At 51.5% G+C, this 20,891-nt stretch overlaps 1 protein-coding gene across 1 annotated transcript; it reads right to left on the minus strand.

Annotated features, from left to right (window-relative positions):
• Window positions 1–82: 82 nt before the first annotated feature.
• EVPL (envoplakin) lies at window positions 83–18,242 on the minus strand (the record flags this gene model as incomplete). The annotated part of the gene is made up of 21 exons (XM_082067223.1): window positions 18,165–18,242; window positions 17,582–17,736; window positions 16,783–16,906; window positions 16,047–16,172; window positions 15,696–15,734; window positions 14,735–14,896; window positions 14,019–14,126; window positions 12,966–13,061; window positions 12,375–12,500; window positions 11,315–11,461; window positions 11,015–11,169; window positions 9,396–9,493; window positions 8,406–8,587; window positions 7,464–7,642; window positions 6,882–7,020; window positions 6,111–6,304; window positions 5,633–5,783; window positions 4,975–5,058; window positions 4,779–4,889; window positions 4,116–4,208; window positions 83–3,532 (listed from the first exon to the last, which is right to left on the minus strand). The coding sequence occupies exons 1-21, from the start codon at window positions 18,225–18,227 to the stop codon at window positions 83–85; spliced, it is 5,982 nt and encodes a 1,993-aa protein (XP_081923349.1). The 5' UTR covers window positions 18,228–18,242.
• Between the last annotated feature and the right edge of the window lie 2,649 nt (window positions 18,243–20,891).

The following is a 20,891-nucleotide window of genomic DNA, read 5'->3' on the forward strand; positions in this document are numbered from 1 at the left end:
GTGATGGCCGCTGCCTCTGTGGGGAGAGGTGTTCTGAAGGGATGAACTAAAGGAACCAGATCCAGGAGATGCCCGAATCCATTCAATGCCTGAACCGTGAGAGCTTGGGGGAACGACTCGGCTGGTGGTACCGCTGATAACCCTCCGATGCGGCCGGGAGCAGCAGGAAGCTGCTCAGCGAATCCTTCTGGCAGAGAGCCATGGCTTCCTTGTAATTTATCTTCTCCTTAGTGATGGGATCAATGAGATCTTTTTCGTAGTTGGAGTCATCCTGGAGCCTGTTGGCCAGATCACCTGTTATCATCCCTGTCTGGGCAGCTTCCAGCACGGGGATGCGACCAGTTTTCTTAGGATCAATGAGCCCTCCGGTTAGATGCTGGACCTCCAGGTAGGGGAAAGCACTGTCCTTGGTCATCCATCCCTTCTGAACTGCTTCTCCCACAGACAACCTTCGCTTGGTCACTGGGTCCTCAATCCCTGTGAAAGCTTTCTGGGCATTGAGCAGTCTCTGCATGTAGGTTCTATCAATCAGCCCCCTCTCAATTGCCTTATGGACTGAGAATCGGTCCCAAGAAATGAGGTCTATGATACCCCCTGTGGCAGCCTGGGCTTCCAAGAGCTTCTGAGCTGTCATGGGATCGAGCAGTTTCTTTGCAACAGCAGTCTTGATGTTGTACTTGGTGTTGGTGGTGGTGTCATACACCCCGGCGATGGGGAATGTGTCATCACAGAAGCCCTTCTGCGAGGCTGGGGGGAAAAAGCTTTGGGTTTGGTGGGTGGTAGGTGAGGAGAGAGGAGATTTGGAGATGATGGAGCCAATAGAGAGGGATGGTGGAGGTTTGGATTCCCCAGCCACCAGCAAGGCGAATTCAGAGATGGGAATCTTGCCATCTCGGTACAGCTGGTACTCCTCCTTTGTGATCCTCCTTAGCCTTAGCGCATCATCGATGGAGTACTGCTTCCCACTTTTCTTGTCAAGGAGAACTGAGACTTCCCCATTTGGCCCCAAGGTGGTGACTTCCTCCCAGTCACATTCCAGCTCTTGCAGCTGGATGTACTGGCCTCTGTCTATGATGCCTCTCTTATAGGCCTCGTAAGGGGACATATCCTTCCCCGTCTCAGGGTCCAAGATAGAGATCTTGGTGGAGAGGTTTGTCTCTCTCATCTGGGTCTCGTGATTGATTTCTTCCCGGTTGACCCTTGACTGCAGATCTCGAATCAACCTCTCTTTGTTGTAGATCTGGTCCTTCTCCCTAATGATGTCTGCCTCCAGCAGAGAAAACTCATGTTCCAGCTGCTTCTTTTTCTGCCTGTCATTCTCCGTCCGTTGGTTGAGCAGCTTGGACTCCTCACGAAGGAAGAGGACTTTCTGCTGCTTCTGCCTCTCCAGCTCCCGCAGTTCACCCTCCAAGTTGGCTCTCTCCTGGATGGCCAGGTTCCTGGCTTTCTGCAGCTCCGTCTCTTCACGAGCCCATGTCCTCTTCATGCCTTCAGCTCTCTCGATCTTCTCCCTGAGCCGCCGTACCTCCTCCTCTGCCTTTTGCTTGGCCCCTCTCTCCCTGTTCAGCAGCTCCCAGATGCGTGCGCGTTCACTCTCCAGTGCTCTGTCCTTTTCCACTCGAATCACCTCCTTGTAGATGGTCTTCTCCTGGGATTTTGTTTTCTGCAGGACATCAACTTGCATCTGCAGGTTCTTGCATTCTCTCTGCAAGTTCAGCACCTCCATCTTCTCACGGTCCAGCTCCAAGCGCAGGTTGCTGGCGGACTGTTCAAGGACTGGGTCCTTCTCCAACTTGACCACTTCTTCCATAATGATCTTTTCTTGCACTGGTGCTGGGCTCTCCTCCAGCTCCTTTATTCGCAATGTAATTTGTCTCATCTCCTTCTCTAGTGCAAGCCTCTTGCTTCGATCCTCCTGGAAGTTGAGCAACTTCTCTTGCTCTTCCACCAGTGCCCGAACCTGTTGCACATCGCGTTCCAGACGACGCCTGTTGCTCACCTCCTCATCCAGACTCCGTCTCAGCCTGCTGTGCTCATCTCGGAGCTTTGGATCCTTTTGAGTCAGTATCACCTCTTGGACAACTACCTTTTCCTCTGGCTTTCGCCTCTCCAGTAGCATGTATTTATTTTGCAAGTCATAGATTGCATCCTCTGCAGCTCTCCTCTTTTGAGACATGTTACGTACCTCTTGACGGAGACGGTCAGCTTCTTTTTCCAAGAGTGGATCATTCTCATATCGGATGACTTCCTTGTTGACCAGCTTGGTTTCCACCTTGGATCTCTCCCTCTTCCATTCATCCCTTTCACCCTGCAGCCTAATGAGCTGCTCTTGGGTCCTGCCATTGGTGTTCACAAGTTCATTGAGCTGCTGTTTCAGCCTATCGATTTCTCTAAGAATCTCTGGACTCTTCTCATGTTTCACCACCTCCTCTATAACCTCCTTCAGTTCCACCACTGGTTTCTGTGACCTGAGGACATTGAGCTCTGCTAAGGCCTCTTCCACTTCGCTTTCAACCTTTGTCCTTTTCAGAGTAGCTTCCTGCAGCTCCCTTTTCAAGTGTGCAATTTGCTGCTCTGTTTCAGGATCCACCAGGAAAATCTCATTGACCCTTTCTTTAACCTCCACCCTTGGTTTCTGCTTCTCTGCAATGCTGTACTGGTTCTGCAGCTCTCCCAGCTCACCTAGAAGCATCAAGTTTTTGCTTCTCTCTTCCTCAATCAGAATTTTAAGCTTAGAAGACTCTCTCAATAGCTCTGGGTCCTGCTCTACCTGCTTCACCTCCTTAACAATAATTTTGGGTTCTGCTGTTTCGATTAGTCTTTCCACCTCCTCAATTTTGTTCTTCACTTTCACTATGGCTTCTTCTGCAGACTTCCTCTTGAAAGATTCCTCATCGATTTGTAGCTGCAGGGTCCTAACGGACTTCAGCATTTCTGGGTTTTTCTCCAGTTTGATCAGCTCCTTCACCACCACTTTCTCTCGGATATTGGGCTGCTTTCGCTCCAGCATGTGCAGCTCTCTCTTACACTGCTCGAGTTCAGAAACAGCAGCCAAGCTTTCCTCCTGGAGACGTTTGATCTCCTGACGAAGAGTGGCTGCCTCGCTATCCAGGCTTGGATCTTTCTCAATTTTTGTGATCTCTTTGGTGAGGAGCTGGGCAGGAGTGACCTTCTTCTCGCTCTCCATCTGGGCAAGCTTACGGCTCATCACTTCAATGTCTTCTTGTAGTCTCTGCCTCTTTTTGCCTTCCTCTTCGATCTGCTGCGCCATCTTAGACAGGTTGCTCTCCACCTGTGGGTCTCTGTAATATTCTATTACCTCCTTTTCTTCCACTCTTTCAATGGGCTTCTGAGTCTTCAACATTAGCAGCTTGTTTCTATGTTCCTCCAGGTCCTCTTCAATCTTGGCCACTTTCCTTCTTTCCTCCTCCAGCTGCGATTTTAAGCCCTCAGATTCCCTGCTTGTTGTGGCTTTGTGTTCAGAGTGCTGGGTTTGCTCATGCACAGCTTCAATGTCCTCATGCACCTCCTTCTGCAAGGGAAAAACAAAAGTTAGAAAAGAATAAGGCAGGGAAACTGAATCACTGTTTAAATCTGGCGCAGAGGCCTTTTCCATGACCAGGCAGGGCAGGAGACAGAACCGGTACAGTTTAATCTTTTGTCCTTCCTGAGCACGCTGAACATTATCCAGACCAGAGAACTTTCCTACAGGTGAGTCAAGTCCTAGAAATGCATAGAAGTCCTATTGCTTTGAAATGTTTCCAGAAGGTTGTGAGCATTAAATTCCAGTCATGTCCACAGACAAATCCAGAATTCTCAGTCTATGAGTGTTGATTAGGTACAGCTGAGAACAGGACTCCAGAGCCCTAACTCAATTTTTTTTCCCTACCATAAACTACAGCTTAGTAGACAGTTGAGGGCGCACAGAGGTGACAAATGTCAGTGAAACTCATCGTCTTTTTCTCACATTGGTTTCCATTCCTGTCCTTCCTCCCACCTAGATGTGGAGACCTGGCAAAATGGTGGGGGGATCCCAGGCTGACCAGATTGCTCACAGCTTTGAAAGATCATTTCAAACCCCAATCTAGAGCAGCCCCATCTGGCCAAGCTGGTACCTTCTCAACAATCTTCTTGGCAAACTCCAGCCGGCTGAGCTGCTGTTTATTTTCTGCTGCCAGCTCCATGTAGAGCTTGGTTACATCATTTTCCTGAAAAAGAAAGAGCGGTGAGGCCCTTGTCCCCCTCACCCTGACACAGCTCCGTTGGATGGCACACTTTCCCACCCCTCATTACACCTGGATGCACTTTGTGTCCTGCATCATTCCAGGAATTAGTGTCTTCCCATCTGACTTCCTAGAAAAACTGAGACACAGAGTCTAAGGACTCAGGTAGGAGATCCTGTCCCCTTATTTGAATGCCTGTTAGATACCTGCTGGCCTGCACAGGGTCCAAGACTTACACCTTGGGCCACATATGGATGGAATAACCCAAGGTGATGCAGGAGAACTGGGGTGTAACTGGGAAGAGCACGCAGGAGCTCTGGCTCAGTCCTGTCCCCAGTACCTGATCACTTGCTCTGCCCAGGTAGATGGAAGTCAGTCTTCAAGGCACCACTAAAACAGGTCCCCAAATTCGGAGAGAATGTGACACAAACACCGTTCAGCAGGAATACCCAGAAAGACAGAAAATGACTTGCTCTTTCCCATGCTTCTGCAGGGCTGAGACAAAGGTCTCAATATCAACTAAAGGTATTCTATGTCTTCATCTTTACATTTTACCTGGGCCTGGATGCTTTCTTGCAGAGGGGTCACACGCAGCCTCTTAGCAGCAAAGTCGGTCAAGGTAGGGTCCAGAGAAGAGCTATATTTGCCTGCTTGGAGTTCATAGTCCTGTCCAGAGCAGAAACAGAAGGATCAGTTGGGATCTCTCAGGTGAGATGCTAAGGGAGTGCAACCTGGGGAAAGCCAGTCGTACATTGAGGGTGGACTGCACGTTCCGGGATAGCCTGACCACCGCGTTCTTCTCAGGCTCCTTGCCTTTGATCTCCTCCACCAGCCTCTGCAGGAGAGAGATACATGATGTTAAGGACAGGTTGAAATACAGCAAACCATTAATACTCTTGCAAGCAAGAGCAGTAGCTCAGCGTGGTACTGCAGGGAATGGTGGGAATAGGATGACATTTAGGAAGAGCCTCCTGGTTTTTAGAGGATCCCAACAGGACTCTCATTGGCCCAGGACTTATGACATTTATTTATCATGAGATAAATACTAGCCAGCACAGAGACCTTCACATCTCTTCAGCTGAGCTGGCCATCTTAGGATCTACTCAAGGAGAGAAAGATGCAGGACCCAGATGTAGCATCTCATCTGGGTGTAATCTCTCAGGATGTGGGTGCATCCTCTCCATGGAGAAGGTATCAGCCTGGGGGTGACTAGCTCAGATGAACACCAGCACTACAGATGAACACAGCTGGGCAAGATACATCATCTGTGAGCTACAATCCATTGTCTCCTTGTTCTAGTTCATTCACGGTGACATAGGAGCTGTTTGGTACTAATCTGCACACCATTCATGAGAAAATTCCCCCATCCTTGTAATATTACAGGTTATGATGCTTGCCCTGGAACATACCTTCTGTGCCTGCAGCTTGTAATTGATCTGGCTTGGCCCATCGGTGGTCTTCACTTGGTGCTTTGGTAGGTTGTTCATCCAGAACATCAGGTTCTCATTGGAGTTTTGGAACTGCTGGTAGATGAGGCTGATATTTCTGAGGGTCTTCTCTCTGCACAGCACAAAGGTGAACAGGAACATTAAAAGCAAGGGCAAAGATTCATGTGCAAGTTCCCAAAAAGACATTATGGTGAGAATGACACCACAAAAACCACCAAGACAACAAAAACAAGGGGGTGACAACTGGTCCCTGAGTGGAGAGCACAACTCTGCACACATCGGGTTTGCTACTACAGCATGGGCACAACTTGGGAGGTGAGAGATTGAAAAGGAGAGGGGTCAGATCAGCATCCTGCAATGAAGAACATGCTCTTGGGACTCTGACTAATGCTGGTCCATGTTAGCTAAGGGGAGCAGAGATGACACCCGAGTTCCTCACCGCTGATCCAGCTGGTCTGCAACGGCATGGTAGCGATCGTTGAGGAGCTGCACCTCCCGCTTCTGCCGGGGCAGGTCCGGGCAGTACTCCTGGAAGTTGTTCTGCACAGCGCTGCAGCTGTGCTCAGCATCCTTGAGCCCCCGGTTCAGCTTCAGCACACAGTCCTCTTGGGCCACCAGCTCCCGCTTCATCTTCTGCAGGGGGAAATAAAGACACCTCCAGGTTTGCCCCAGTCGATGCACCAACCAGAAATACCCTCCTTAAGACCAGTACTAACTGTGCAGCACCTGGGGGCTGCCCAGGCTCTCCAAGCTGGATGTGCAGCATGGAAGAGATGGAGCAGCGAGACTTATTCAGTAAAGAAGGTGGGAATCAGGATGGGTTGGACGGTGCATGTGGTAGAAAGGAGAAGTTTTGGGAAAGGTAAAAAAGGGTTGCTGTGTGTGCTAATGATGGGGCAGGGAGATTTAGAGCAGGAAAGAACAGGGGTGAGTGTGAGGCAGAGCACCAGAGGTTTGATGCTGAGTTCATAATGTATGGTAGGGACCTCAAATGTAACCTGCGAGGGGCAGAGCTTTGTGCAAGCCAGTGAGTGCAGCTCAGCCTGCAACACCAACATTAACCCTTCAAGGAACAAGTCCTTAGAAAGGCTTCACTGTTGGTGCCTTGAGGTGCTCAAATGAGCAAAGTCCATCTGTCCCCACCATTGCTACGTGAGCTCAGAGATCTCCCTTCCTTAACGAAGAGCCTGATAGCCTGATGTTCCCCTACCTGCAGATCATTGGCTCGATCCTGCAGGGCATTGGGGGATGCGGGAATGATGCTATCCTGAGCCAGCTTGGCCTCAAACGTGCTGACAATCTTGTCTGTGTTCTCAATCTGAGTCTCCAGGTTCAGTGCAGCCTTAGCCCTGGGGAAGAGAAAAAAAGACAAGACAAGGTTAACTACAAAAGACCCCATTCTTCTCCTTTTCTCTCTGATTTCGCATGTTAAAGCTCATTTAAAATCAGAGCTTCCGCAGCATGGCAGAGAACAAGGAATATGCACTCACAACCCTGCTATGCTGCCCAGAAATCAGATATATTGCTTTTCACTGCACACAGCAGACCTGGGACACACACCCTTTGTGGTGGACTTCCCGCAGTGGGGGCATCTGAGCACAGATTACACACAGGAACTCCTTCAGAGGTGCCTTTGGTGACAGATGGGAGGTTTCCAACCTGTACTGGGCTGGATGGACCTCAACCAACATCCATCTAGACCAAAAGCATTTTCTCTCATGCTTCTATGTTGACACCTCTGTGCAAGGACTTCCTCCCCTCATCCCCTTCAGGCCTTGTCATCATCACTCACTTCTCATTGTAGAGGCTGGAGAGCATATTGACATCACTGTATTTGCTCCTGAGGGCATTCAATGTGACAGGGAGCTGGGAAGCCGCGGTGCTGGTGGGTTTCTTGGAAAGGTACGTCTCACACTCCTTCTGCAGGGCATCCTTGGCTGCCCCCAGGTTCTCAAGTTTCTTTGTCGTTTCCTGGCACATCAGATGGGAGCAGAGTCACCGAACACAGTCATAACAGTTGTGAAAACGTGTCTCCCTGGGGGGCGGATTTTGCTGTGGGGCTCAGGGTGCGGTAGCCCTCTCATTAGGAGTTGGCCCTTGGGGCACAGCCCCATCCAGACTGTGGCTGTCTGGCAATGGCAGCGCGTGGGAAAGAGATCCAAAGAGACACGGGTGGAAGCAACCTACCTGCCTGAATCCATCTTTCTGCCAGGGCCAGGTAAATACCCACAGATGAAGATGTAACAAGCTGAAATACTACAGACCCAGAACCTTATCCCAGAGAAAAGGAGGGGGCTCCAGGGCACTGCTTCTTTTTCTGTCCCACTCACATCTACCAGCCTGTATTCCCCATTTGGTGAGCCAAAGCTGGTCCTTGGATTCATTCCCTCTGCCTTGTTGTCTTTTATGCTGCAGACTTGAGAGCAAAGGGTGACAGCAACCCCATAACAAGGCTGAGAATTTCCCAAGTCTGACTCCTGGTCCACAGCTCTGAAATGAATGAACCATTTGGCTGAGCCTTGGGAAGAGCCTGCATTTCCCTAGGCTTTGGCTTAACCTTCCCATTTCAAGGGTTCAAGTCATCCTGAAACCCTTGAAACTGCAGCACAGGTTTCTCTTTTGAAGCACTGGCTCTCATCTCCTGTGTAATTTCTACATCAGGTCTTTTTTAGGCGAAGGACACAGTGCTACCAAAAACTCATCCTATCCCAACACACCCACAAGCAACACCCACCTGCTGGTGCTTGATCCTCCTGGCAAGGTCCTCGGTGGGGTCACTGTAGTTCACTGGAGACCTCACTCGGTTCAAGATCTCCTTCTCTACTTGAACCAGGTCCTTGCCAACACGATCCAGGCTACCGAGAAGCTGGTCAGCTTGGGGATCATCCTGAGCTACAGGGGTGCTCCTGGACAGAGCTGCAGTGAGACACAGCTTAGATTAATCCCCATTTCTCATCTTCCATCCCAATCTTGGTGCACAGCTCTGCACAGATGGACCCTGAAGCTCCAGCTCCCTCTCATGACAGTCCTACCGCAAAGCTCTACCCTTTGTTTTGTAGCTCTGAAGCACACAGGCTTCTCCTGAGCATGGGTTTTGGATGCAACCATTAATGAGTCAGTTAACATTTCTAATCTGCAGAGCATCATACATGTGCTGACCCAAGGCATAGGCTTAGGAAAATGGTTTTAGCTCTGTCCCAGCCAACCAGAGCTCAAATCCAAAAGAGGGACAGAGAGCCATGTGCTGCTATGCAGATACACCCCTGCTTAGCTTTGCTGGGAGCTTCTGAACTGCAACTGTGTGGGTAACAGAGTGAGCCAGGGGTCAGGATTTGGCCATAGCTGTCTGCTTATTCCACAGCCCCCAGCTAGGAAGAGAACTGCGAGGGACCCAGATCCCAAAGAAGGTTTAATTAAGGCTTCTGGATAGGCACATCCCCCTGCAATCCTAAATATTCTGCAACAGTTGATGGACCTGGAAGTCAATCTCAGAGGTTTGAAAAGGGCAACAGAGATTTTAAGTGAATTGCCTGAGACTGGCAGCTCTAGGAACCAGGTTATCCCATCGGCTGCTGTTTTCCGCAAAGCAGGAGTCATCTTCACACCAACCCGCAGGTACCTCTGCCTGCTCAGGAGGTGCTCTGCTTCAGCCAGGTCTGGCAGCTCCACAAGGGAGATGTACGGGTTTTGCTTTGGAGAGGGCTCGACTAACCAGCTGACATACCTTGTTGGCTGGGCTGAACCTGCTCCTTGTGGCTGCGTCTCAGGGTGCTCTGAACCGCCGCTCGCTTCTGCTTCACCGTGTTCAGTTCCCCTTCCAGCCTGTGAGCAGAGAGGAGCATCCTCAGCCAACGGGATGGGAAACGTTGCGCTGAGCAAGCTCTGACAGAGCCCACCCAGCAGCAGCTTCATGCCTCTGATGGGAAAAGTGTTCCTAAAGGCAGGGGCAGGCTCAGATCCTGCAGCCTGTTGTAACTCAGAGATGTCCCTTTGGAAAGGGGACAGCAGCAAGAGCACCCAGTTGGTTCAAGCAGCTGGTTTTCCCAATGGAGCCACTGTTTCCAACTCTTGCTAGATGCTGACAAAGCTGGAAATTCATTTAATATCACCGCAGTGCTTTGCAGGAAGCAAGTACAAGTAGCTGCCTCTGTGGCTGCTGCACTACAAACACCAGGTCTCATTTGGAAGGATTTTTCCTTTCTAATGAAACCAGGGCTGGGATCAGCAGGGGCTGGAAGGACCTAAAAAATCTCTGGGTGAGAAAAGACTGATGGCACTGAGAGGAGGGACCTTTGAAGGACCAGGGTAGTTCACATCCTTGCTATAGGTTGCTCCAGCTAAACACTGAGCTCTAAAAGCAGCAAGTCCCAGCTTGCCTAGGTTGTTATCAGACAAGGGCTGTTCCTCTGCAGGGCCAGGACATAGCTCCATGCAGAGGGACTGAGTGGTGAAACAAACTGGGAAATATTTTAGTGTATTTTAGTGTAGGAGTATTTTAAAAGTATTTAAAAGTATTTAAAAAGAAGTATTTTAGTGTAGCAAGGGAAGCAAACACCAGAAAAAGAAACAAGCTGTCAAATGTAGCCCAAAAAGGGGAAGAGTTTTCCAGGCAACACCTGCAGAGCTGTTATCCAGGAGGATGTCACAAACCTTTCTGTTTTAAAACATGCATGAAACCCATAAATCCAAAGGATTCAGTAATCTGGGACGAGTGAAGAGGGGTACACACTCAAAAAAAAGTAACACAATGAAATAATCATGCCTGTGTGACTGGGGAACCAAACTCGCGTCACGGACATGCCCCAGTACCGCTGAATCTGGGCTGGGGGTCTTTCCACAGTGCTTGGGCAGCACTGATTTATCCAAGCACCCAGGACATGATTAAAAAGGTAACATGGAAGCTGTCTGATGTCTGACTGAGCAACCAGGCAGCAGACTACACAGCGGTTCAAGGAACGTTTCTTAGTCTCCAGCTGGGGATGGCTGAGGAGATCCCACAGATAACTCTGTCCTGTTTGGCAAGTCCAAAGCTCCAGACTGATTCTGGAAATAATTTAGTCAAATCTATACGAGTCACATGTTTGGGTGAAGAAATCAAGACTGACTGCCAGGAGGCTCTTTGGCAGTAAGGTCCATGCAGTGCGCAGTGCTGTTGAGGAATGGCAGGAACCTGGGGGAGATACTTGGCTGCAGGGAACAAGCCCTCCAGGAGGGATTTCGTACTAGATAGTTAGAGGTCTGTTCCCAGCTGCTGCTTCTCTGCAGTTGAGGCAGCCAGGCTGGCTGCAACCTAAGAGCAAGTCTGAACATCTCTCTGGGTCAGGCTCTCCATCTCAGACTCACCTATTGACCTTGTCTATGGACTCGGGGTCTGGTGGAGGAATGGAGAAGCAAGCAGAAGGTGCCTCCTGGACCACACCAGTGCTGCTCTGCACCACCCACATCTCTGGGTTGCTGTTGTCCTTCAGAGTGTACTTGTCACCTCTGGTCAGCTGCACCTGGGACAAAGACACAAAACGCAGTGAGTGGATTGGCTTTCTGACACGAGGCCAGTTTCTCCCACCATGGAGCCAAGATCTAGAGCAACCAAAGAAGAATCCAGCTGCCTGTCTCGTCTAAGGGTACTGCTGGTCAGGCCCTCACCTCCCCAGCATCCCAGTCACAGAGGGTGTCCAAGGTGAGGGTCTGGGAGAGACGTGTCCTGCGCAGTTTCAGTGGGCTGATCTCTTTGCTCCTTCTCTTCAGGTCAGCGATGCTCTTCTCTGCCTGCTTCACTGCCTTCTCTTCATTCTAGATAAAACAGTGGTTGCAATCAGGCTTGGATGAGAAGGAAGCGGGGGGTCATACTAAGTGGGTACGCTCAGGCCAGTTGTCCATCTTTGTGTGATCACTGCTGGGATGGAGTCAGAAATATCTCCAGTCTTGACCCTTCCATGTCCCTTCCTCCCCTTTCATTACCAACATTCTCCTCAGTTTCCTTCCCTTGCAGCAGATCTGCCCTTGAAGGCACAGCCTGAGTTAACCTCAGGTGATCTCACACTGTCATACTACATCTCCTGAAGTTTTTCTTCTTGGAAGAGGAACAGAGACATGCCAAGAGGTGTCCACATTCCAATATCAGAAGATTGTGAGATCCCGGCACCCCTCAGGATCGAAATGCATTGCATGCATGGGAAGATAATGTGTTGAAGCTGTCCCCTCCCTCTCTCCTGGGCAAAGATCTTTTCCTATCCACATCTCAACCCTGAAGTCAGATTTCTTTATTCCCTTCCTCGCCCTTGGCTCTTGAGAGTGCAGAGGAGATGGGAGGACCTTTCCCCACTGCCTGAATACCAGCACCTCATGCTCTCTACAGGCCCTCTAATCCAAGTGTCTCATGTCTAGGACAACACACAGTTCCTGCCCCCACTTCTCCTTTACTCTGATGGTGACTTGGTGCCTGACAATGTGTCACTGATGGAGATGAGTCTCTTTCCAGGGGTCACTGCCCCACAGCATGGACCTTCTGTGGCTATAGGGACCCAGCTTCCAGGGCATAGTATTACCATGGGCTTCCCCCTGTCTAGCACAGGGCTGGGATGAGCTGTCCTGGTAGGATTATTCACCCAACTCTTCCCTTTTCCCACAGTTATTTATTGGGGAGGTTGTAATGTTTGGTCTGCTCTTTAGGTCTGGCTAGTGCCACCAGCCCTGAAGACCTCACCTCCAGCTGAAGCAGCAGATCTGCCACTACTCCAGGGCTATCTTTATTGAACTTGCTGTATTTGGTGTCCAGGTCGGAGTTCATCTTCTTCAGGGAGCGGCTCACAGCCTCAGCATCGTCCTGGAACTGGAGGTGTGGGTAGGAAAACAGTCAGGGACAGGAGCACATCACTGTGTCCAAGTCCAGTGCGGTCTCTCAGTTCCCAGTGACTCTTACACAGTCTAGGGCTCACAAGACCATGCAGACCATCCTCAGAGTGCATGTTTGGACAAGTACATTCTATCACCTGAGCCACATGCAAATAATCCTGATCAACAGACAAGTCCCAGGGAACAACAGCAAGCAAACCTTCCCCTGCATCTCTTCTCTAAACCAGCACATTAACAATAGGGCTGATGGGATGAGCTGGGCACCAATCCTTCACTGCAGCACTAAAGGACCATGTTTTCTGAAGTGTTTCCCCAAAATATCCTGACTGGGTGCAAGCAAAAGATCTCCCATCGCCATCCTTTTGCTGCGTCTCTTCCCAGCCTGCCCACTCTGGCCTGACCCTGCAGCCACACAGCCCATGCTCTCCTTGTTGCTTTTTACCTTCTTATAGCTCTCCACGCTTTTCAGCTGACTCTCCTGGCAAATGCAGAGATTCAGAAAATTCTGCCACTCGTTCTTCAAGGCTTCCTGGTGAGCCTGTGGTGGGACAGAGCACGACTCAGTGGGTTCCAGCTAGTCCTACCTCCCCCACCACTCATCTCCTTTCCCCAGAAGCCCCAGAGATCAGAGGAAGGGCACGAACTGCTGGTGAGCAGACACAAAGCTGTGCCCAGGCATCGCCTGAGAGAATCATAGGATCATTTTGGTTGGAAGAGACCCTCAAGTCATTGGGTCCAACCATTAACCCAACCCTGGCACTAACCATGTCCCTAAGAACCTCATCGCTGCGTCTTTTAAACCCCTCCAGGGATGGTGACTCCACCACTGCCCTGGGCAGCCTGTTCCAATGACCAACAGCCCTTTCTGTGGATAAATTTTTCCTGATATCCAATCTAAACCTCCCCTGGTGTAACTTGAGGCCATTTCCTCCCATCCTGTCACTTGCTACCTGGGAGAAGAGACCAACACTGAGCCTGAGCAAGGATGCTGCTCCACAAGGACTCATACAGAGCAGCCACCATTTCTCTAGAGGTCTCAGGTCCAGTGGTGTGGGTGGTTGTGAGCGCACCTCACCTTGCCACTGCATCTGCAGGCTTGGAAATACAACTGTGGAGGCTGGGAGCTGGTTTCAGCTGGGAGAGGTTGTGCTGTGTCACAGCTGGAGTTTCTCAGCAGCATGAACGTGGCTGCATTGACCACAGGTCTGAGCACCAGCCCAGGAGCTGGTCCCAGCACACAGATGTTAGCCACTATCTCCTGGAGGTTTCTGAAGGGATGAGGACCCTGCACTGTCCCCAGCCTCCCCACAGGGCTGGAGCAGGCAGAAAGATGCTGCAGTACAGCTGGTGCAATGTGCAAGGGAAGAGTAACAGAGTAGTTCTGCAGAAGATGTGAAGAGGTCTCTTCCAACCTGTCTCCTGGCTCTTGATGCATAAATGATGGAAATAATTCTCATTCTTTTACAGGATTTGAGAGGGGACTACCTTTCCCTACCTGTATAGGCTTGACAGCTGGGTGCTTTAGCTCAATCATCCTATCCCCGTCATCCTGGAGATGGTTCACAAGCTCCTCCTGGCTGAGCAGCTCATTGGACTTAAAGTTCTGAAGGGGAAAAGAAACTTCATGACAGTGGACGAGCACAGCACAAGGAACACAGAGCAGTTCCTGGGGAACTCAACCACAGGTAGCGGAGAAAAGGCTCCCAAAGCACAGACATCCTTGTTTGTTTGTTTTTTTAAAAGGAAGGGGCTAAGCAAAGCTGAAACAAATTATACACACTTGGGCCTCAGAAAGCATCAGGGCATTCGTTCAAAGAGCACCTTCCTAGTCAATTATCCCTCCCTGCTTCCTGGTCCCAGTACGTAGCAGTCACTGTGTGTTGTACTTTGGACATCGAGGCTGACACGACGCTGAACCCCTCCCTCCCCTCTGACCACTGGCAGCCTCACCGACAGCTCTCTCCTGTGTGATCCCACCTGCCAGCTCATGGAACAGGAGAGGACACAAAATGGCTCATCCTTAACTCCAGTGTGGACTCAGAGTATCTCTCCCACCTCTGTTTCTGTGCCCAGTGCTGTCAGACCACCCCAGGAACACACCAGAGCCAGTGGTAGATGTCTAGGAGGATGGGATCCACCCTGCAAATCTTGCACGCTGGGCTTGGCCAGCCCCCGATGGCCAGGACACACTGCCGGCCCCCGAGAGCTCACCTCGTACTCCCGACGCACACTTTGCACATCCATCATTTGGTCGCTCCAGTCCTGCTTCAGGATCCTGGTCTGCTGGTCCGTCAGGTAGCCCAGCTCCTTGGTGCAGCCCTGGAGGTGGTGGTACAGGCTGCCCAAGCTCTGCCCTCGCCAGATGGAGGCTTTCTGCACACACACAGGAGAGACAGCATTGGTGCTCAGGCTGAAAACCCCCTTTCCCCTCCTCCCCCTGCTCCCCAGGACCCTGTTTGTGTTGCACATCCACCAGCATGTTCCCAGAGACCTTCATGAGACATCTGCCCTGCTTGCTCTTATCTGATGGGGCTGGTTTTCCCTTTCCCTCCTCCACAGACAGGATATGTTTGTCTAACCAGAATCTCAGGTGTGGGGTGGTGCCTCGGGCAGTCTGATGGCTGGCCCAGCTCTGCTGTATTCCTCACAAATGCAACTCTTCAGCATTAACCTTTATGGCTGGCTAAACCCAGGACCTTCTTCCCAGCCACCTCCTTTGCTCCGGCTGCTCATTTCCTCTCAGGAGCCCTTGTTGGGGATTGGTGCAAGCCTCAACATTTGCAATCCCCATTTGGAACAGCATGTGGGATGGGACAGGGTTTCCTGCTGCCACATCCCTAACCCTGCGCTCACACAGGCAACACCAGATCAATGATCCATGGAGAGGAGACCCAGATCTCACCCACAGCATTGCCCTGAGGGCAGTGAGCATGCTCTCAATTTACACCCACTCCCATATGGAGAGGAAATGGAGAAAGATGATCATAGAATCATAGAATAGTTTGGGTTAGAAGGGACCTCCAAAGGTCCAGCCTCCCTGAGACGAGGGACACGACTTCACTGTGCAAGACCAGAGGTAGCTGCTCCCTGAGCTGGGCATTCCCTATCCATCAGGGATGGTGTGACTCTGCTGTATGACCCCATCTGTCCAGAAAAACACCGAGCAGCTTACCAGCAAGTCCTTGTACTGGCTTTTTAAATCTGCCACATCCTGGGTTGCAAACCGGCCGAGACCAAGGGAAGAAAACAAACAAACAAACAAAAATTATCAAAACATGTGGTAGATGCTAATGAGCTGATTTATAGAAGGTGATTTAGAAACCATCCAGGAACCCAGGAACCACCTTCCCAGCCCCTGCATCGGTTGATCTGTCCAAACTCAGGTCTCCCCAATGCCTTTGCAGAACAAGGCGGGATATTCACTGTGTGAAGGAGCAGATGGGACATGGCCAGAGAGCAAGTGGAGCCCACAGGGTCCCCAGTGAAGCCAACAGGAACAAGGAGGGGACAGAGGGTGCCTTACCCCGGAATGGAGGTTCTTGATCTGGAGGCCATAGGCTTCAATCTCCTTCTGGAGGATGTTGTGCTCAGCTATTTGCTTTTCCAGTTCTGACATGCCAGGGCCATACTGTCCCGTGTTGACTTGTTTCTGTGCAAAAGGGGTTAGGAAGAGACTAAAATGAAATACTAGTTCAGGGAGAAACTTCAGTGAGTGTTGGCAGGGTGTGAAAAGATCCAGTGGCTGAAAGCAGTCCAGAAGGAAGGGCATGTTTACCATGATTGCTGTTGGTTCCCATTTCCCCAGCCATACAGAGGGGCAAAGATAACTAGGCTGTATAACCCTGGTATACAAACCTAAGCTGAACCTGCCACTCTTCCCATGGTGACACGCATTGGATGGACACAGTTACCATGCAATTTCTAAGAGAATCCAAGTGGACTCCAAACTTGGCACTCCACATACCCAAGACCTTGTAGCATGAAACCCTAGGATGTAGGGCTGCAAAGACATCACCTACTCCATCTTTTCATCCCACATCAGGGCATCTCTACCTGATCCCCCTCTGGCAGCTCTTAATCTGAAGGGGTCAATCAAGAGGGTCCTCCAGAGGGTTTTAAGAGGTGGGAGGAGAGTCCTTCTCCTTCCCAGGGTTGCTTCCACCACACTCAACAATGTCTGGCAGAGCCCTACAGGCAATAGCAGGCATTATCTGGCCTTGTAGGTGTTGGGAGATAGGTCTAAAACCAGCTGCTGTTACCATCTTTTGGTCCAGGATCCTGGCCCAGTCTACCCTGGGCCCCACATCTGGGATGTTCAGTTGTTCGTAGAGAGCCCGGTACTCTGCACACAGCTGTGTCACGCGGTCGTGGAGCTGCTGGATGCTGCCAAGGAGAAAAGGCACATGTCTCTGTGTCAGTTTAGATGGGGGAAAATCAAGGTGGGGTTTGTGGAGCCCAGATGTCACTATAAGACCCAGGCTACTTTCTTGTCCCTTTGTGACACTGGCATCCTTCTGCAGTGAAGGCACTTGTCCTGGTGCTCTTCATCTCAGGGATGTCTCGGGAATTACAACCCAGGAGGAAGCTGCAGGGACATCAGGGCTGTCCCTTCCCAGCTAGGGAACAACTCTGCCCTCCTGATTTCCACCTAAAAGGGCTGGAGAGCAAAGGGGAACATAGCACCAGAGGCCAGCGTAAGCTCTTCTCCCATTCAAACACCCAGCTCTGCTTGTCTGAGCAGAAGACATTCATTTTAGGAAAGACAGAGGAAAAGGGAATTTGTCCTGGGAGTGGGATCACATTTTAACTCTGCGTTTTTCTGATAACTTTTAAAAGACCTCCCAGATAATACTGGGGGCTCTTGAGTGATCACTCTGGCAGACACCCTGCACATCACTATCTTTACAGTATATTGACAGATCCCTGATTTTAAGGCTAAAGTCTATAGGAAGAAGGGTGAAACTCTCTCATGGCAATGACTGGAGCTCAGCCTAGATCCTGGGGGGATTCCCAATTGCTCGGTGTCCTCGTCACACCAGTCCCCTCCGCTGTACTCACTCTTTCTCTATCTCAATAGCCTGAGGGTGTTTCAGCCGCTTGGCACGGTCCACATCCAAAAACAGGTCCTTCAGCAGCGTCTCTGCTTCCTTCAGGTTCCTGGCGTTCTCTGGCTGGAACTCAAAAGCCTTGTTCTTCTGATGATTGCTGGCATCCTGGAGACCAGGGATGGCAGAGAAAAAAGCCCTGTTCAACCACAAGGGTGCAGCTGGGGAGCGTACACCCGGCCAAGCTGCCTGCTCCAGCATCTCTCCCACCCAAGGGACTGCTGTGGGTCGGGCTGGGGCTGCCAGGGACACGGGGCTGTGCTGCTGCACTGCAGACACAGGTGAGACAGCCTTGGCTGTGGGAAGCATGACGCACTGAGCAGAAAGCACCCAGGGCAGAATTTGGGAGGCCCCGGTATGCAGCCCCAGGGGCTGGGAGGCTCTGTGGGGTGATCTGTTCCTCCCCAGCCTCGAGTCAGCCCCCAAACCTGCACCAAGCAAGTTGATGCACTGAGCAGACACCTGACCTGTTATCTTAGACACTGCATTGCCAGGCAAAGGCTTCCACCTCCCCACCACCTTCTGCCACAGCTCACCTGCTTGAGTCTGGACTGTGTCTCCAGGATGTCCTTCTCCACCTGGTCAGCATTTGTCTGCATGCGGGAGATGAGCACGGCCAGCTCATTTGCTGAAGACCTGAGAGAGGGAGCAGTGAAGCAGAGGGGTGAGTGAAAGCAATTCTCACCCTCTTCATCATCGCCCAGGACCTGACACAGGTGTGGTTCTTCAGGCCTTTCTCCCACGTCCTCCTGGTCTCCAAAGAAAGAGTCTCAGCTGTGGCTAAGGGCACAGACACAAACAAGCGGGCGATGCCTGGCTGTTGCCATCAACCAAGTGAAGGTAAGAGGTGGCATGTTCAGAGTGAGCAGGCGATGGATTTTTGCACACCAGGCAGCTCATCTGGACAACTCCTTGCCTCTGGACAACACAGACGCTCAAAGATTCACATGGATTCCAAAGGCATTGGAGGGGGAGAAAAAAATATCGCTGTAGGGCTTCCAAATGCACCAACACCACATCTGGGTTGGGAAGACCCAAAGCCACAGATGGCTGGAGGCCAGGAAAGCACCCTGCAGAGGCAGCACAACATGCTCACCCCGTTTGGAGGCACTTCCCTGGGTGTCTGCCCTCGGCTGCTGGTAGAAGTGGACAAGATGGCCCTTCAGCCTGACCCAGAACTGCCATCCTGTGGGCTTGTTTCACAGATAGAGCTCTGCAGTTCAGTTCACTGAGGAACTGGAGAGCCCGGTCCCACCCCAGAACCAGGCAGCAGTGGACAAGTACTCCCTATACAGATTACAACCCCCTCTGGGCACCACATGGGCTGCTGCAGTCCTGCTGCTTTCAGGGCTTGGGGACAAATTTCCCAAGGTGCACCTACAGCCCTCCTCACCCCAGTGAAGGTTCACTGGAGGTCCCCATCAAACCATTCCCTATTGTCTCTCGCCTTGGAGCCATCACACAACCGATGGGTGCCATCACCACTATTACAAATGAGCACGCAGGGCCCTGCCAAAACAGCTGGATCCAGAGCCTGTAGCAAGGCATGGGGTGGGTTCCGCAGCTGCGGCCCCAAAACTCCCTGCAGACAAAGAAGCACAAGCCTTGGTGCCACTTTTGTCCTCATGTCCTGTTGTTCCTAATAGCATCTGCCCCTGAGGACAGTGCCAGCCCTGCCCTCCAGGCAAGGAGAGCACAATGCTGCCAGGATGTGGGTGAGCAGCGGTGGGAGCGTGAGGACCGACAGCATCACCCAGGCACTCAAGCCCCTGGACGACTGCTGATGGGACAAAGTTCACCAGAAGCTCAGTTCGGTTACATGGTGACTCCGGAGTCTGAGACCAGAAGGAAAGCGTTTGAGCAGCAACAACAGGATGGTTGGTGCAACCTGCCCTGTGCCTTTGGTGGAGGAAAAACATGGGAGAAAGGTGATGTCCTGCAGCAGAGGCACTCAAACCTGCCCTCCAGCTGTGTGGTTTCCTTCCTAGCCCCTGAATCCAGCAAAGGACAAGGGGAAGCGGTTCCCTTAATGGCTCCATCATTGCTGCAGCTCCTCATTGTGGCTCCAGCTATTCCACAGTTCATACCAAAGGCTACAGCACACGCTGGGATGTTCGTTTATTACAGCCCCAAGTGACTGTAAAGTGCCAGTGAGTGTCACAGTCACCGCAAGCCAAGCACTCGATGCCACAGACAGAGCTCGTGTCTCCAGTCAGCTCAGCCCATGCTGACCAACACTGAGCCTGTGTAACTCCAGAAGAGACACAGCCCCAGTGCTCCTGCTCACAGCATCCTGCTGTCCCCTTTCTCCAACTCCTCCCTCCGTTTAGAATTCCCAAAAGGGTGGTATGGGCTTGCAACACAGCAGTTCCCTCAGGGGCTTTGGGTTGGCAGCGTCTCCTGGCCCTGTCTCAGCTTCTCTGCCTGCAAAATGCATGTCAAAGTAAACAAGGGACTGCAGCGCTCCAGCAATGCCTTCTTCTGCAGGGTCTAACTCCAGGGATCACAGAGCCAGAGAGCACAAGCAAGGCATCCATCATCATCAAAGCATCGCTGGCTACTACAACCTGTCTTTGATATCCCATTGATATCCCCCTGCCCCATCTGTGCCCCACAGATGCCTCTGCAGTCTGGAAGCTCTAAGAGGTCCCCCCTCCCCAGGAGGTTACACAATCTCCCACTCATCCCCGACACGCCTGGAATGAGGTGGTGTCCCATGAGCACATACTTGAGCGCCACCCATATTTCCTGCCCAGGCTCTCTGCGCAGGGAGGAGAGGGTGACTCATGGGCTGGCCACAGTCCCAGGGGATGGACGCCGCTCCCTGTGCACCGGGACAAGCACCATCCACCTGGTCCAGCTGAATTCAGCTCCCACCTGGGAAATGCGTGAATATGGTGCCTGGTTTGAGCCCCGTTGTGATGTGACCCCAGATACCTTCATGCAGCTCCAAGAGTGGAGAAGTGAGGATCCATCCTTCCCAGGGAGGGTAAATCACGAGTAAAATCCCGCTTATTCCTGGTGGTACCCCCATCCTGGCTGAAGGAAACACTAGGACACTCCATCTCTTGGTTCACAACGCTGGATACACAAATCATCTCTGTTTAGGCCAAGCCACAATAAAACTATGGACTGAAAAGACTTCAACAACCTCCTGGTCACAGGGGTCTGGCCTTTCCCACCCCCAACCTGCTCTGCCTTTGCACCGCATGGGGTACCTGAGGTTAGAAACAAGGGTGTTGCTGCAAACACCTGATCTGCAG

Source organism: Streptopelia decaocto, assembly GCF_964273445.1.
Source record: "Streptopelia decaocto genome assembly, chromosome: 16".
In the NCBI taxonomy this organism is placed as follows: domain Eukaryota; kingdom Metazoa; phylum Chordata; class Aves; order Columbiformes; family Columbidae; genus Streptopelia; species Streptopelia decaocto.